This window comes from Tribolium castaneum, chromosome 8 (genome assembly GCF_031307605.1).
Source record: "Tribolium castaneum strain GA2 chromosome 8, icTriCast1.1, whole genome shotgun sequence".
Classification (NCBI taxonomy): domain Eukaryota; kingdom Metazoa; phylum Arthropoda; class Insecta; order Coleoptera; family Tenebrionidae; genus Tribolium; species Tribolium castaneum.
The window spans coordinates 11932008-11947534 of NC_087401.1; the positions used below are offsets into that span (position 1 = coordinate 11932008).

General features: G+C 31.5%; 1 protein-coding gene across 2 annotated transcripts in view; it reads left to right on the forward strand.

Annotated features, from left to right (window-relative positions):
- The window catches only part of LOC659728 (uncharacterized protein), a 102568-nt gene that overhangs the window by 84565 nt on the left and 2476 nt on the right, over nt 1-15527 (forward strand). For both annotated transcript variants that reach the window (XM_015981120.2, XM_008193734.3), the window contains one exon: nt 811-1440. In XM_015981120.2, coding sequence (XP_015836606.1) covers nt 879-1440 — 562 coding nt within the window. In that variant the 5' untranslated portion in view covers nt 811-878. The remainder of the gene's footprint in view (nt 1-810; nt 1441-15527) is intronic.

Below are 15527 nucleotides of genomic sequence, written 5' to 3' on the forward strand. Positions count from 1 at the left end.
TATTTTTCTTCGATCACATTGTTTTTTTTTATTTTTTATTATTTCTCATTTATTGTATGAGCTTTGCTGCCTTTTGGTCCAATTTGTGGTAGGAACAACTTGCAGAAAATATTAATTTTCTTTTCGTATTATTTTTCTTGTGCTAACTAATTATTTGTAACTGTTTTACTGCCACAAATAAATTATTATTATTATTATTATTATTATTACTATAAAATCGACGTTCGGTTAGAACAAACGATCGGTTATAACTTATAACGAACAAATTATAAAGTCCCTTGCTCCTTTGAGTGTTCGCTATAACTAAGTTTCACTGTACAATAAAAAAACTTTTAAAGACTTATCCTGTGTTTTCTAATCTGATGACCTACAGTTTAGTTATTTGTCATTCCAGTTTATTAAAAAAAAACAATTAAAAACGTATTTCAGCCTTCGAAGGAGAAAAAAATAACACAACTTACGACCTATTAAAATTTGTTGTTTTTTTGGATATTCTTTGATTAACTGTCTGGTTAAAAAATATTAATAACCGCTTGAAAAAAACAAAACTAGCAACATTTTCGACCAAATTCAGGAAAGTTTAGCTTAATTTTGACAAAATTTGAAATGATTAGAGCAACTGTGATTAAAATGTAACGTCTATTCGACCCAATTTTGTGAATTATGGACCGATTTAACGAAATGTGAAAACATTTTTGTCCGTATTTATTTCCAATTATAATTCAAGAGGTTTTTTCTGTAAAAAACAAAGAAGTAGCACAAATACGTGTGTTATTATTTCAGGACTAATGGAAACATTTCTCGTTTCAGTGACTTGCCGCGTCTAAATCTCATCAAACCCACCATAAAATGTGACAGTGTGAACCCGCCCTAACGCCATGGAGAAAGACTCTCACTACTGCTACGAACCTTATCAAAAAAGCAACTCTTTAAAACGCGACACGAAGAAAAAATCGTCGGAATCGTGTCGCTGTTTCGGCAAATCGCGCAAATCGCGCACTAAAGCCTTCTTCACCGGCTTGGCCACCAACCTAGGGATATGTATTCTCCTCTTCGGATACACTCTCATCGGTTCGGTGATTTTCCTGGCCATCGAAGGCGGTTCAACGTTTCAGCACTCGACCCAGATTTTGGCGACGACATCCGGAAAGAAGTTTTTGAACCATAGTGCGGAATTTAAGGCGAAGAATGACGAGGCGAGGGCGAGGACTGTCGAGAATATTTGGGATATAACGGTGAATCTGAATATCCTGTACAGGGATAATTGGACGAGGCTGGCGGCGCAGGAGATCACGAGGTTTCAGGACGAGCTGCTGAAGAGCCTGGGGGAGGAGCTGGCGGCGCAGCCGGTGCAGGAGAAGGCCGAGAGGAGGGCCGGGGAGTACGAGTGGACCTTTGCGAAAGCGTTTTTATACTCGCTGACGGTGCTCACCACTATTGGTGAGTGGAATTTTCATTTTTTAAAATTCTGTTTTTATATCGGAAAATTTTGTTGCGTGTTTAGAGAGCTTTCAGTACGCATTTAGTGGATTATCCGATTTTTTCCCTGTTATAAAATATTCAGTATCAAAAACATTTTTAAAGTATACATAAAAGCAAAAATTAATTTAGAATTTAGCAGGAACTCTGGGATTGACAACAGATCCTAAAAAACTTTCAAAAAGTATTAAGTAAAAACTTATGAGAATCCGTAGTAAATCTTTAGTCTTAAAGATATTAAACTAGAAAAACTTTTTTCCGATTCGTAAAAAGCAAAAGCGCTCTGAAAAATTCCAGAATTTTATGCCACGTTAAAATTATTATTATTAGTATAAATTAAGAAGCTGAAAAACTGGGATTGACTAAAATCATAAAAAACTTAAAAACTTTGGTTAAAATGGTGTATTTTCAGATTTTTATAGATTTTCAGTTTTAAAACAATTGAAATAAATAAAAATCGTGAAAAACTAAACACGTTTTAATTATTGCTCACAATTAAGAAGCTCAGAAAACTACAATTGTAGTCTTTGATAAATAGAAATAATAAAAATAGGCCTTCATTAAAGAAAAAGAAAATATAAATAAATAAATATACAACTCTGTGGGGCGAAGTCTAGCCGAAGACTATTCAACTCAACCCCAGAAAGAAATAAAAACAAAAATATATAAATATTAAACAATAGTAAAAAGAACACTTAAAACTAAATTTAGTTACCGAACATTCACTAAAATCATGAAAAATTGAAAAAATCTTGTGAAAATGCTTCACTTTCGTACGTTTTTAGTCTTCAAAAGTCCTCTAGAAAAACATTAAAATTTCAACAAAATATAAAAAAGTATTGGTAAAAATTAAAAATCTAAAACGAGAGAATCGAAATCCTTGACAGTCAAAGTTCTACTAATTTTTTTTTAATTCTGTGAGAATGCTTAACTTTTCGTGGATCATCAGTTCATAAAACTACTGAAAAATTTTTTTTGCGATTCCTGAAAAGTGAAAGTCTTTAAAGACTAGGATTAAAGTCTTTGACAAATTTATTAATCCTAAAAAACTAAAAAAAAGGGTTTTTATTAATCTTGTAAAAATGTTACTTTTCGTGGATATTTTGTGATAATAGCATTGAAATAGAAGAACTATTTCATGATTCTCAAAAAAATAAGTCTTTTTTTAAAGATTTTACAAATATACCACAGTAAAATAATTATAACTGGAGGAATTAAGAAGTTCAAAAACTAGGATAGTAGAAGTTCTTGGCAAAAAAGTCATAAATAACTGAAAAGAAATGTTTTTTTTTAATTTCGTCAAAATGCCTACGTACTTTTCGTGAATTTTCAGTTTTAAAAATAGTATTAAAATAAAGGAACTTATAAAAAATAAAAATATTGAAAACTAAAAACAAATATATTTAAAAATCTTGTGAGAATTCTTACTTTTCTGTGGAACGCCAGCCTTAAAAATATTGAAATAAAAGAACTTTTTCCTAATTTTCAACAATTAAAACCCTCCGAAAATACTTTATAGAATTTTATAAAACATTAAAATAATTATTAATAGACAGTAAGCTCAGAGCACAAGATTGTAGTCCTTAACAAATACAAATCTTGACAAACTCAAAACCTGCTTTTTAATTTACTTCACTTTTTGTGAATTTTACTTAAAAGTATTGAACTAGAAGAGCTTGTTTTACCAATTTTCTGAAAAGCAAAAGCGTTCTGAAAATATTCTAGAGCTATTTGTTACAATAAATTTTAAATACCATATTCGTAAAAATTAAAAAGCTCAAAAAAGCCAGAAAAAACTTAAAAAACTGAAAAATCTCATGGAATTATTTCACCTATCGTGAATTTTCAGTTCTTAAAAGTATTAAAAAAGTAATACACTTTTTCCCGATATTTGAAGAAAAGCCTGAAACCCTAAAAAACTTAAGAAAATATCTTTAAATCTTGTGAGAAAGCTTCACTTTTTGTGAACAATCAGTCCTTAAAAGTAATGAAATAGAAGAACTTTTTCTCAAATTTACTTAATTTTCGAACATCAAAAGCCCTCTGAAAATATTTTAGAATTTTATGTAGCAATAAAATATTAAGATTTTTTGGTAGATTGTAGTCCTTGACAAATACAAATCCTGAAAGAAAAAATACACTTTTCGTGTATTTTTGGTTTTAAAAGTGTTAAAATAAAAAAACTTCTGAGGACCGGTTAATAGAAACGTCAATAATTTAATCTGCAATGTGTGATTAACTGATCACGTGACCAAACTGAAACAATTTCATTGGTTTATTTGCATTGTTAACTTTTAACAACGGATTAAAATTTAATGAAACTTTCTATAAACCGGCCCTAAACTTGAAAATTAAAAACCCTCTGAAAAAATCTTTTACTACGACAAAATAATTATACTATCGGTAAAATTAAGAATTTGAAACGCCTAGGATTAAAGTCCTTGGCAAATATAAATCCGGAAAAATTAAATAATTTTAGTTTACATAAATCTTCTTTAAAAAATATTGAAATAAAAAAACATTTTCTTGAAAATAAAAAGACCAAAAATTTTTACAACAATAAAATAATTGACCAAAAATACAAACCTGGGACCCTCGGTATATTAGCCTCGACACACAGAAAACCTGAAAAATAAAAAATAAAAACTCTAAACACCTTTATAAAGTGTTTTTTTTACAAAAACAAAAATTCCGTTGTCTTTTTAACTAAAATATAAAACCAAGTTGAGAAACAGTGTTATTATCCTAAAAACAAAGTTTTTAAATATTTTACAGTAACACGAACACTTTGAAAGTCCTTGAAACATGAAAGCTTGAAAAACAAGTGTAATCCTATCTTTGACAGTTCCAACAGTTGCCGTAAACTTGTGTTACGTTTTAGTTTGTGTTTTCTAAAAATAATTCATTCGGTAATTATCAGCCCGAAAAGTGTACAATAACAAAACACAAAATCACAATCTGTATCATTAGTATTGAAGCATCGCTCGCAAAATTTCCACACAAGAGGCGTAAAAACCACTTACTGCCTCTCAATAATGATCAATTGTTTGCCGTTAATTGAGTTAATCGAATCGTAGTCATCCATTTTCCTCTAGTTGGCTAATTTTTCGCATGGCATCGTACTAATTTTAACACTAGTATTTGTGCAGCACGCGTCGCTATCTATGACACGTAAATTGCGGTAAAATGCGATTATGATTCGTGCCAGTGGCACAATGGATCGTCGGATGATTGCATTATGAATGTTTTATTGCCATCATCCATACGGGCACACACTATCGATACTCGGATTCACTTTGATGCAAATTACCTGCCGAGAGGAATCGTCAAGTGAGTTCCAATTAGTTCAGAGGGGCGAATTATTTTCAGTGTAAATTAGATTTGAGCTGAAATTTCTTTGATAAGTTGCGCTTTTGAAGTACAGGTGAAAAGGGGATGATTCTTTCGAAGTGGTTTAATTAATCGGCGCGCTCAGATAAACTTAACTCCTGACTGGGGGGTTATTAAGCGCCTGAAATGGGGGCACAGTTTGCATATAAGACTAGATAAGAGGCGGGAAATTTGTATCGCTGCAAAAAATGCAAACCGGGATTACACACGGTTTTGGCAATACAAATGAAGGGATAAAACACAAAATGCGGTAATGCACCCTAATAAGTTTTCGGAAGTATATTCGCTCAGATAAAAATTCCACAGTGCTAATGGTTCTTTAACAGGAATGAGCGACGAAACCCTGTCATTATTTTCAGATAGAGTTTGCCAGGATTACGGACCTAATCGCAAATTTTCGAACCCTTTGTTTGGAGATTTGTGCGAAATTTCTTGATTCAATGAAAAATTACTGCTCTATTTTTTGTAGCAAATAATTTACACGCGGGTGAACTTAAAATTCATTAAAATAATTTACTAAACGTAAATTTGCCCATTTTAATATTTTCAACGTCGAGTTTCGACCATAAATAATGACTCTATCTGAAAATTGAATTCGTTCATCGTTGAAACTATCATCGAGTCCGCATCTGGGCTGCATCTCTTGCAGAACGTGCTTATGGTCTTTGAACATTCCGAAGCGACGAATGCAATGCTATTTGCATATGAAGTAATATTTGAAAGTTGCTTCGTCCACGGTTCGAGGAAATCAAACAAAATGGAATTTGGTGATAAAAGAGTGCGCAAAACACGGAAAAACTCGTTTCATTAATTCGTCCCGCGGTGTGTAATAAACCAAAGCAATTGAGATGTCAAACGAAATAAAACAGAATTGCGAAAAACTACATGAAATTTGATCAACTTTAAAAATTGATTTTATACAGCGTGTTCCGTTTAAACCCCACATTATAGTATTGGTAGTTCTAATAATAATCGTTTAAAAATTTGTATACAGCTATAATCTCTTAGGTCCTGCTCAATGAAAATATTTTCAAGATGGTGACACTAGTGACACTATTTTAAATGGAATGCTATATTTTTTAATACGTTTTTGGATTACTAGAGTTATTTTGAGGTAGTTTTTATGAGCTTTCCCTATATCTAGATTTAGCTGTTTACGAGATATTTAGGATTTTTTAATTTTTTTGGATTTGCACCCTTCAGTTCAAAAATCGATAACTCTGCCATTTTTAAAAATTTGGAGATATTTTTTAGTTTATTTGAAAGAGGAAGCCTAGATCTTTCCTTTTGTGTTTTCAAATTTCTAAATAAAAATAACAAATCCCAAATGTTTAAAGTTAAGTTTTCAGAACTTTAAGCACCCATAACTCAATTTTTTCAAATGAAATGCCACTAGTTTTATTACATTAAATAATAGAGAATATAATTCTGCATCGATCTGTATTAGCATTCCCTATCCTTATGTTTAATAGTTTTCAAGTTACAGGAACTTTTTGCTGGGATTGAGAAATTCATTAACCATAGACCTTTTCTCATAGCTTGCCATGGAAACGAGAGAAAAAATGTGAAAAATTAAAGTTTTCTAAACCAATGTTCAATGAATTTATTTTGTTTTCACAAGACGGTCAACACAAATTTAAGAGTTTGTCGTTTGTTTAATCAGAAATGTTTTTACGGCCAACTATGCAAAAATAGCTGTGGTTAGTAAGAAATTTTCTACAATGTCAAAAAAAACAAAATAACTTGAAAATTATCACAGATAGGTATAGGGAATGCTAATACAGATCGGTGCAGAAAAAAATTCTCCTCCATTTAGTACAATAAAAACTGGGACACCCTATTCGAAAAAATTAAGTTAGGGGTATTTGAAGTTGTCCAAACTTAACCTTAAAATTTTTGGGTTTATTAACTTCTTTTCCAATTTTGAACACACTGGAGAACAGATACAGGCTTTCTCTTTAAATTCTCCAAATATGATTTAGAAATCTCGAAAATTAAGAGAGTTACCGATTTTTTAAGTGACAGGTGCAAATCCAAAAATTTTCCAAAAATCCTAAATATCTCAAAAACGGTTAAACTTAGGTATAGGGAAAGCTGAAAAAAACTCGCTTAAAGTAACTCAACTAATCCAAAAACGCAGTGAAAAACATTGCTTTCCATTTAAAATTCCGGTATAACCGGAAGTGCCGCCATCTTGAAAATATTTTCATTGCGCAGAACTCAACTGATTATGACTGAGAACCAACTTTCAAATAATAGTATATTATTATACGAGTTGTATAAGACGTTCTATTGTGGCATACATTATATTGGAGCACTCCTTCGTCGTGCTCCAAAACCATTCGTGCCACAATTAAGTTCTATAAAACGAGTGTACTTTACTTTATATTCTTGTTGTTTCTTTTTTGTTTATTATAACTTTCAATACTTCTAATGTGAGGTGTAGACGAACAGCCTGTATAATTTATAGAAAACTAATTAAGTGTTTCGGAGCTATTATTAAATGAAATTTCCCGCCGCTTTGGCGTTGTTTATTCACCAAACTTTGCGATTGTGAATTTCGATTGATACTTTTTTAATGAATTCTCTGCTTTCGCCTTTTGACACTTCGTCTCGCCGCTTCATTAATCACTCGGCGTGACAGCTTATTAGTGTAATATCATCGTTTTCGATTGAATTTCTCTTAGAATTTAAAAATTCTTTTTCACCCCTTGGAACATGTCGAACAAACTTTTGAATATATTGAATTCCTGGGCCTCTTTCCGGAATTTCGATCGATAAGTCCGTTTGCAAGTACACATACGTACAAGACGAAAACATTCTGTAAATTCTAATAATAAACGGCATTCCGAACGAATCTCGGAAATTCGCAAATATTTTTCATTTAAACGTCCGAGTGGAATTTTTTAAACGTAACTTTCCCCCCAGCAAAATTATTACCACTGGTTGTGAATCCGCCACGATTTTTGTTTGTTTTGTTTTCTTTATTATCGACACAAAGTCTCGAATAAATCGAAAAGGGGATGAAATATTGGCCCCTTGGAATTTAAAATTCATGTCGCGGGGTTCTCTACGTGAGCCTTCCCTCTAATATTACAGCGACATCTTCTTGTTTGCACGTAAACAATGTGAAAATTGTTATTGGGCGTAATTGGCAAGACGAGGGAAAATTTTCACCCAAAATTCGATTCGCAAAGCGAGAAAAAACCCATTTTCACGGCGAGATAATTAATGACATAAATTATGCAATTTTGTTAATGCTGACGCCAGTTATTCATACATGATTAGACGTAATAGCGTGTAAATTGGGAAATGCCACGAGTAATTATCCGACTGGTAATGAGCTGTTTGCAAATTTTCACAACAGAAACTGATTTTTCGGCCAAAGCTAGAACGAGCGAATGCAAAGCAAACATCTAACCTATTAATACCCTTGTTAAAACAGACCAAAAAATCGCCTTCGAAATTTACCTTCCCTTGAGCTACATATTCACGTATTTTTTGCCAAATTTATCAATTAAGATGAAAACAAAAAATCCTATTTTCAAATACTTAAAAGTTAAAAGTTAATAACGCGAATGGACCAACCAAATTGCTTGAATTTGGTCACGTGACCAGTTAATCACGCATTTAATTGCAGATTAAATTAATGTCGCTTCTAAAAACCGGTCCGGTAATCTTTGTTAAAATTTAATTCGTTGTTAAAAGTTAACAACGCGAATGGACCAATCAAATTGCTTGAATTTGGTCACGTGACCAGTTAATCACGCATTTAATTGCAGATTAAATTAATGACGCTTCTATAAACCAGTCCTTAAATAGATGAATTTTTGCCACAAACTTATGTTTTTCGCTAAATATTACTCAAACAAATTGAGTCTTTTTTTTATAAAAGTCGAAAATTACCTTATTTTTGCATTGTTCGAGCGTTTTAGTCAAGACGTCTTTAGTCCGAAGCTCATTTATTTCGCCTACAACAAAAAACGACATTACTTTTGCCTTTTTCGTCAGATTTGTCTTCCTTTAAGCGACAAATTTCGTTAAAACAAGCTAAAAAAGCTTTAGAATAGTCGAAAAAATCTCTAAATTAAGTCGGAGAAGTTATTTTTACCTTTTTCAAGCTTTTAAAGGCACATTTGAGAACAAAAAGCTCTGGTTTTCAACCTTAAGTACAAATTATTTCGTCAAAAATAACCAAAAAACCTAACCAATGTTGAAAACATTATTTAGCCTGAAACACACATATTGTCAAAAACTTGCAAAAAAATCGTGAAACTAAGCTGAAAATGACAATAAGTGTTAGCTTTTTCGAACGTTTCAGTGTTTTTTAGGCAGAAATTAACTCATTTCTCAAAATTTTGTCAAAAATTAGCAAAAAAAATAACTAAATAAGACATTATTTTACCTTTTTCAAAGCAAATCAGCACGGTTTTCAGCTTGAAACGCAAATGCTTCGCCACAGTTCATAAAAAAATTAGCTCAAAAGTCACCAAATTATTTCGAAAAAAACATTAATTATGCCATTTTCATGCGTCTTGTTACGTTTTTCAGCAAGAAACTCAAGTATTTCGTAAAATGTTCTCAAATTAAGTATAAAGAAACAGTAGATAAGTTTATCCTCTGTTTCTGTTTAACTGTTTAAATTAATTATTTGCTCGAGATAATGTAATTTTAAACGTAAAGACCGGATTTTTCAAGTGCTTCAGGTGATTTAGCATGAATTTCGGTCAATTTTTTTTCTGGGGCAAAAACGTGCTGAAACGCGTGAAAACTAAAACGTTATTTCGAGCCAAAAATTAAGTTATTTTGAGGAAAAATTGTCTAATAGAGCGAAAAATGTTAATAAAGATCGAAAATGACATTGTCTTGATTTATTATGCTCGACTTTGTTCGTTTATAAGAATTTTTTGCAAAATTTATCTAAAAATGCAGTAGTTATTTTTGTCTTTTCCAATTTGTTATAATTACTTTTTCCGCTAAAAGTCATTTCTCCCAAAAATACAAAGAAAGATGACGTATCATACTCAAAAGTTACGTAAATTTTACATTTTTTGAACGATTTAGCACGATTTCCAGCGAGAAACTCATCAAATCATCAATTTTAATTAAGAAACTCACTTATTTTGTAAAATTTCGTCATAAAATAATGCAATTACATATGAGAGGTGACGTACAGTCACGCTCAAAAAGAATGAGACCCTTAAAACCGCAGCCACAAATTTTGTCGATATCATACGGTTAAAATATGTATATATTGTCTGGATATTGTCTAAACTAACTGGACAGTTTATTACCTAAAAGATTTTAATTGGTAGGGGTGTCATTCTTTTTGGTCGTGACTGTACTTTTGACCTGTGTAGAATGACTTAATTCTTTTGTTGAGCTACTTTGAGTGGACTTATAATTACGTGAAAAATGACATTTCACTGCGATAAAAACCCATTTGTTTTGCGAATAATTTACAATAATGAAGAGACACAGTTGAACCGAAGCGAGATTTTTTTCTAGTTTACTTTATGTGAAATAACAAATAAAAATAAACGCATCCAGCATCTTGATGCCCCTCTTCGCAAAAAGACAGATTGTTCACTTGAAACGTGTTTCGCTCGAAATAAAACGCATCCAAAACCACGAAAAACATCTTTGTTGACAGTTAAAAATGATCCGTTTTAATCTTCTTCGCGTTATCTGCAACTCATTTCGTCCCCTATACCTCGTCCGCAATTTTAATTATCAACGTTTCGACTTTTCTTTCGTTTCACTTTATGAATTATTTACCTCGTGTCGAGTGATTTATTTATTGCAACGTTTTCGTAAGTTTACTACCACTGCAGATTGCGGATACAAAAGCTAAAAATCCTCAAAGATTTACGAGACGCGAAACTTTATCTCGCATTATACACACACACACAGTTGTGTGCCTCGTTAAGGGGATGAGGCGGTGAATAAAAAATCAAAAAGAAGCAGGGCCGCCAGGATCGCCGCCTCAAGCCAACTGCGACAGATAAACTGACAATTACCATCGATATTCTCGCATCCAGACAGCCATGATTGGAGCTGAATAGAAACGAGCGTAGAAGGCGACGAGAAACAATCGGAACCTCGTTTCCGGAACGCCCCATACCGGAAACGCCACCATGAAGCTTTTTCGATTATTGCATCATAACGGCGGGTTTATGGGGTGTAGGGCGGCGATTGAATTAAATGAGATAAATATTTAGATCGCGTGCGGAGTCGGAGTTGCATACAAGTTTTTTAATAATGGGCTTTAATGGCACAGGAAATGGATTATTGAGCAGATTACATGGCTAAGTCGGTAATTAGGCGCCGAGTTTCTTAAAGAAGAGAAGTAATAAAGAGTTAAGTGCATCATGGTCGGAATGGAGCGATTTTTATCTTAATTTTAAATCCGTAAGCCTTAAGCAGTCTTAACAACAAACACAATTTCATTTTTTTAAAAAAGTGGCGTCGCAAAAATACCACTTCTTTTTTCTTTTAGGACATTTCATTTAAGAACCAGTCCTTAATTTAATGCGCAGTTAAATGCGTGATTAACTGATCACGTGACCAAATTGAAGCAATTTGATTGGTCCATTCGTGTTGTTAAATTTTAACAAAGAATTAAATATTAACAAAGCTTTCTATAAACTGGACCTAAAAATTTCAATCCTAGATCAAGATTGTAAGGATTCTTCTTCCTTCAAACCTTGAATCCAAAAAATTAAAAATTAATTAAATTAAAATAAATTAAAATAAAATCATTTTAAACTTTTCACTCTATAAATGTAAAATCAATGTCAAACAAAACGGTTTTAAGAAACTTGAAATTTTAAAACTTCAAATGTAAAATTCTAAAAAGCGAATTCCTTAAATCATGGACTTTGAAATACTAAAAAATAGAACCTAGGACTTTTAGGGAATGAAAAGTTCTAAAACATTTACTGTAAAATTCTAAAAAGCGAAGTCCTGGAATCGCCGAATACTACTAGAATACTAGAATTTCTAGAATACTGGAAATTAGAATCTTTTTAGATCAAGATCGTACAAATTCTTCTGCCTTCAAGCCCAGAATCTAAAAAATTAAGTTCTAGAATCTAAAATTCTAGGATATTAAACTTTTTACTCCAGAAATGCAGAAACAATGTCAAAAAAAAGATTTTATATGAACTTCGAATTTAAAGCCTTAATTGTAAAATTATAAAGTTCAGGAATTATCAAGTTTGCAATACTAGAATTTAGGATCTTAGTTTAGAATTTTAGGAATTCTCCTTTGTTCACAATTAGAAATGAATTCTCAAATTAGATTGTTTTATACATTTTACTCTAGAAATTTAGAAAATTCTAAAACGAAGTCGTGAAATTATCGAGTTTAAAATACTACTAATTAGAACCTTAGATCAGAATTGTAAGAATGTTTGTTCCTTCAAACCTAGAGTCCAAAAAATTAGAAATTTTAAAGTATCAACTGTAAAATTCTAAGGAGCAAAGTCCTGGAATCACCGACTATAGAATACTTAAATCTTAGATTTGAACTTTGAAAATTATCCTTTTTCCCTAAACTAAAATCCAAAAAAAATTTAAAAAAATAGAATTCTAAAAAGGAATGTCATCGAGTTGACACACTAGAATTAGAATTTAAAATAGAACTGTAATAAGAACTCCTTCATACCTAGAATCCAAAGAATTAGGATTCTAGAATCAGATCATTCCGATTTTTTTATTCTTGAATCAGATAAAAAAAATATAGTCTAGATTAGCGGTTTTAATAGTATATTTTCTGTAGCCTATATCCATTCATAAAATTTCTGTTGCAAAAAGATTCGTAGATCTTTCAAAAATTTAAATTCAAATTCTTATCTGAATATTTATTAGACCATCTTCATACGTCACACAATAATTGTGAACAAAAAAAATGGGAGAAGTCTTGAAGCAAATTTTCGATAAAATTTAGTTTATTAAAACGGAATTTTAAATTTGTCACAACTTGTTAAAAAAAAACGTAAAAAAAGTAATCAAAACGATCAATTTCACTGAAGAAACAAAGATAAATAGAAATCATGGGTTCGAACGAAGTATTTAAATATTTAATTGCTAATCATGTGAATAAATAGAATCACGATCGTTTAGACAATACAATGTGTTTTTAAATGATTTTCATCTAGTCGCCTGTGAATTTACTTTGAAAAATCAGAAATGCCGCTTTATAAAATTAAGGGCAGGCATTTAGACACCAAATATTACCATGCTCTATTTATTTATTAAAAATTTTTTCTTTCACAGTGTATCAATTGCATTTTAACGAAATTTTTAAAATTAATTAATTGACAATTTGTGAATTTCACAACTGACAGTTTTGACATTTATTTACAGAGAATTCAAATGAGCAAAGCGGCACAATTTTTTTACATGTAAATAAATTTCAAGGTTAACTAGATGACAATCATTTAAAAACACATTGTATATTACACCGGTAAAAAAAATTCGTCCCATTTTATTTTGTCCACTATTGGAAAACGTATTAGTTATTATTCAATACTTCATTCAACAATGAAATGTAATTTAGTCCAAAAACTGTCGATACAATGAAACAGATGTTAGCTAAACAACTACTAATTTTCACACTAGTTTCGCGCTTCTCTTTGCTGAAATTGCAGTGGTTTCGACCCACGTCTATCTAAGGCGTCTGGGGAGTTAAGCCTATTGGGAAAATCGGAAAATTCGAGGTGGTTATCTTTTACAGTTTTAGGTAATTTTCCTGTGATGTTTTTAGAAAAATCGACAAAAAAGCAAATTTTTCGAAAGTGTGTTCTCGCGGGAGCAAACTTCGCCCCAACCTAATTTAAATTCGATTAAATTCTTTTACATGTCGCATTTAAATGATCGGAATTACGATAAAAAATCGCATCTAGTTTGTAAGTTTGATTCGATTTTAGTTGTGATTTTATCAAAGCGAGATGGCTAATATTGCATTCGAATCAGACTCGATTCAAGTGCTCTCGAGCAAGAATTCCAAACTAAACTTATTACATATTCTCGTAAATTTTCGTGATTATAGTTTGCTTTGTATCGATTCGAGTGCTGCGAAGTTATTGATTTTGGATGTTGTTGGTTGAATTTCTAAATAAATATTAATCACTTGCCGCCTCGCAAGTTTAAAAAACCGTTTCTCTTCATATTCTTAATTAATGCCGAAAACGTGCTACCTGCATTAAGCATTGCGGCAAAATACATTATAATATAACATGATAAGATAATTATTTACAGTGGATGCTTCCTTCTGACCTAATTAAATTCTCTAAGCTTGTTAAAAGCTCTCTTCGTAAAAATTAACAATCGAGTACAGTGTTTGTAACATGGCTCTAATCGCAGGTAATCTGCGTTAATATTCCCACTATTGTCACTTATGAATATTAATGCTTCGAAGAGCTTTTAGGAGGGAGCTTTGAAATGTTTGAAGCTACTTTAATAGGCCTAAAACCGCAACGCTTTGAGATTATTTTATTTCGACAACTATTAGTCTTCAAACTTGTGTTACTTGAGATTCCTACTTATTACGAAGTAATTTAGTCGCGTTTCCTTCAATAAATTACAAGGGAAACAACGAGGAGAGAGGAGAAAATTTATAACCTCCGATGAATTTATTTTATTAAGATAATATTTCTTTAAAAATTGTATAGCAGACAATTAATCGGGTGTACAACGGCGAGCAATTAGAGCTCGCTTTGAAATTACTCGCTGGGGATTATTCTAAAACAGTAAGCGGAAAATCAACGGTTTCTTATTCGGAAAATGCATGTAGGGAAATTTGCGGCTTAATCGCCGGTTTTGCCCAACGATTTACTCTTATTTTTGCGCTTCGGGGAGGCTTTAAAATTTAATGTGCGCTTGAAAAATATTGACTCGGATGGGCAGAGATTAAACGAAAGTAAAAAATGACTTTGCTAATTCCAATCTCATTTACTTCTCGCAGTTTCAGCCCCAGGATTTATTTCACTCTAAAACTATTTTTTCTGACCAAAAAATCTTCAAATTTCTGACATTTACTCAACAAAACAGGGTTTATTCTTAAAAAAAGCTAGATTCATTAAAAGCTGGCCAAAGTAAATAAGTAAAATGTACAGTTTATTTTTTGTATACAGAGCAATCTTAGAAAAATCTGACAAATCCAGATGGGCTAACAGCTTGTCATAGATATCTAGAAGGGTTATTAAATTTGTATAAAGTTAGATCGTCTAATCAATTTTCAGAGAAAAAAATTAAACAAGAAAGCTGGTCAAAGTAACTTAATTTATAGTTTATTTTTTGCATACAGTGGAATCATAGAAAAATTTGATAGATTCAGATGAGTTAATAGTTTGTCACAGGTATCTAGATGGGATTTTAAATTTTCATATAGAAGTCTGATAGATCTAGATGGGCTAATACAATTTGTAGATAAAAATTTGATAGAAAAAATCTGGCCAAAGTAACTCATTTTATAGTTTATTTTTTGCATACAGTGCAATCATAGAAAAATTTAGTAGATTCAGATGGTCTAATAGCTTGTCACAGATATCTAGATGGGTTATTAAATTTTTATAAAGTTAGATGGGCTAACAGTACCTTTTGATATAAAAACTTGATAGATCTAGATGGGTTTTTAAATTTTCATATAGAAG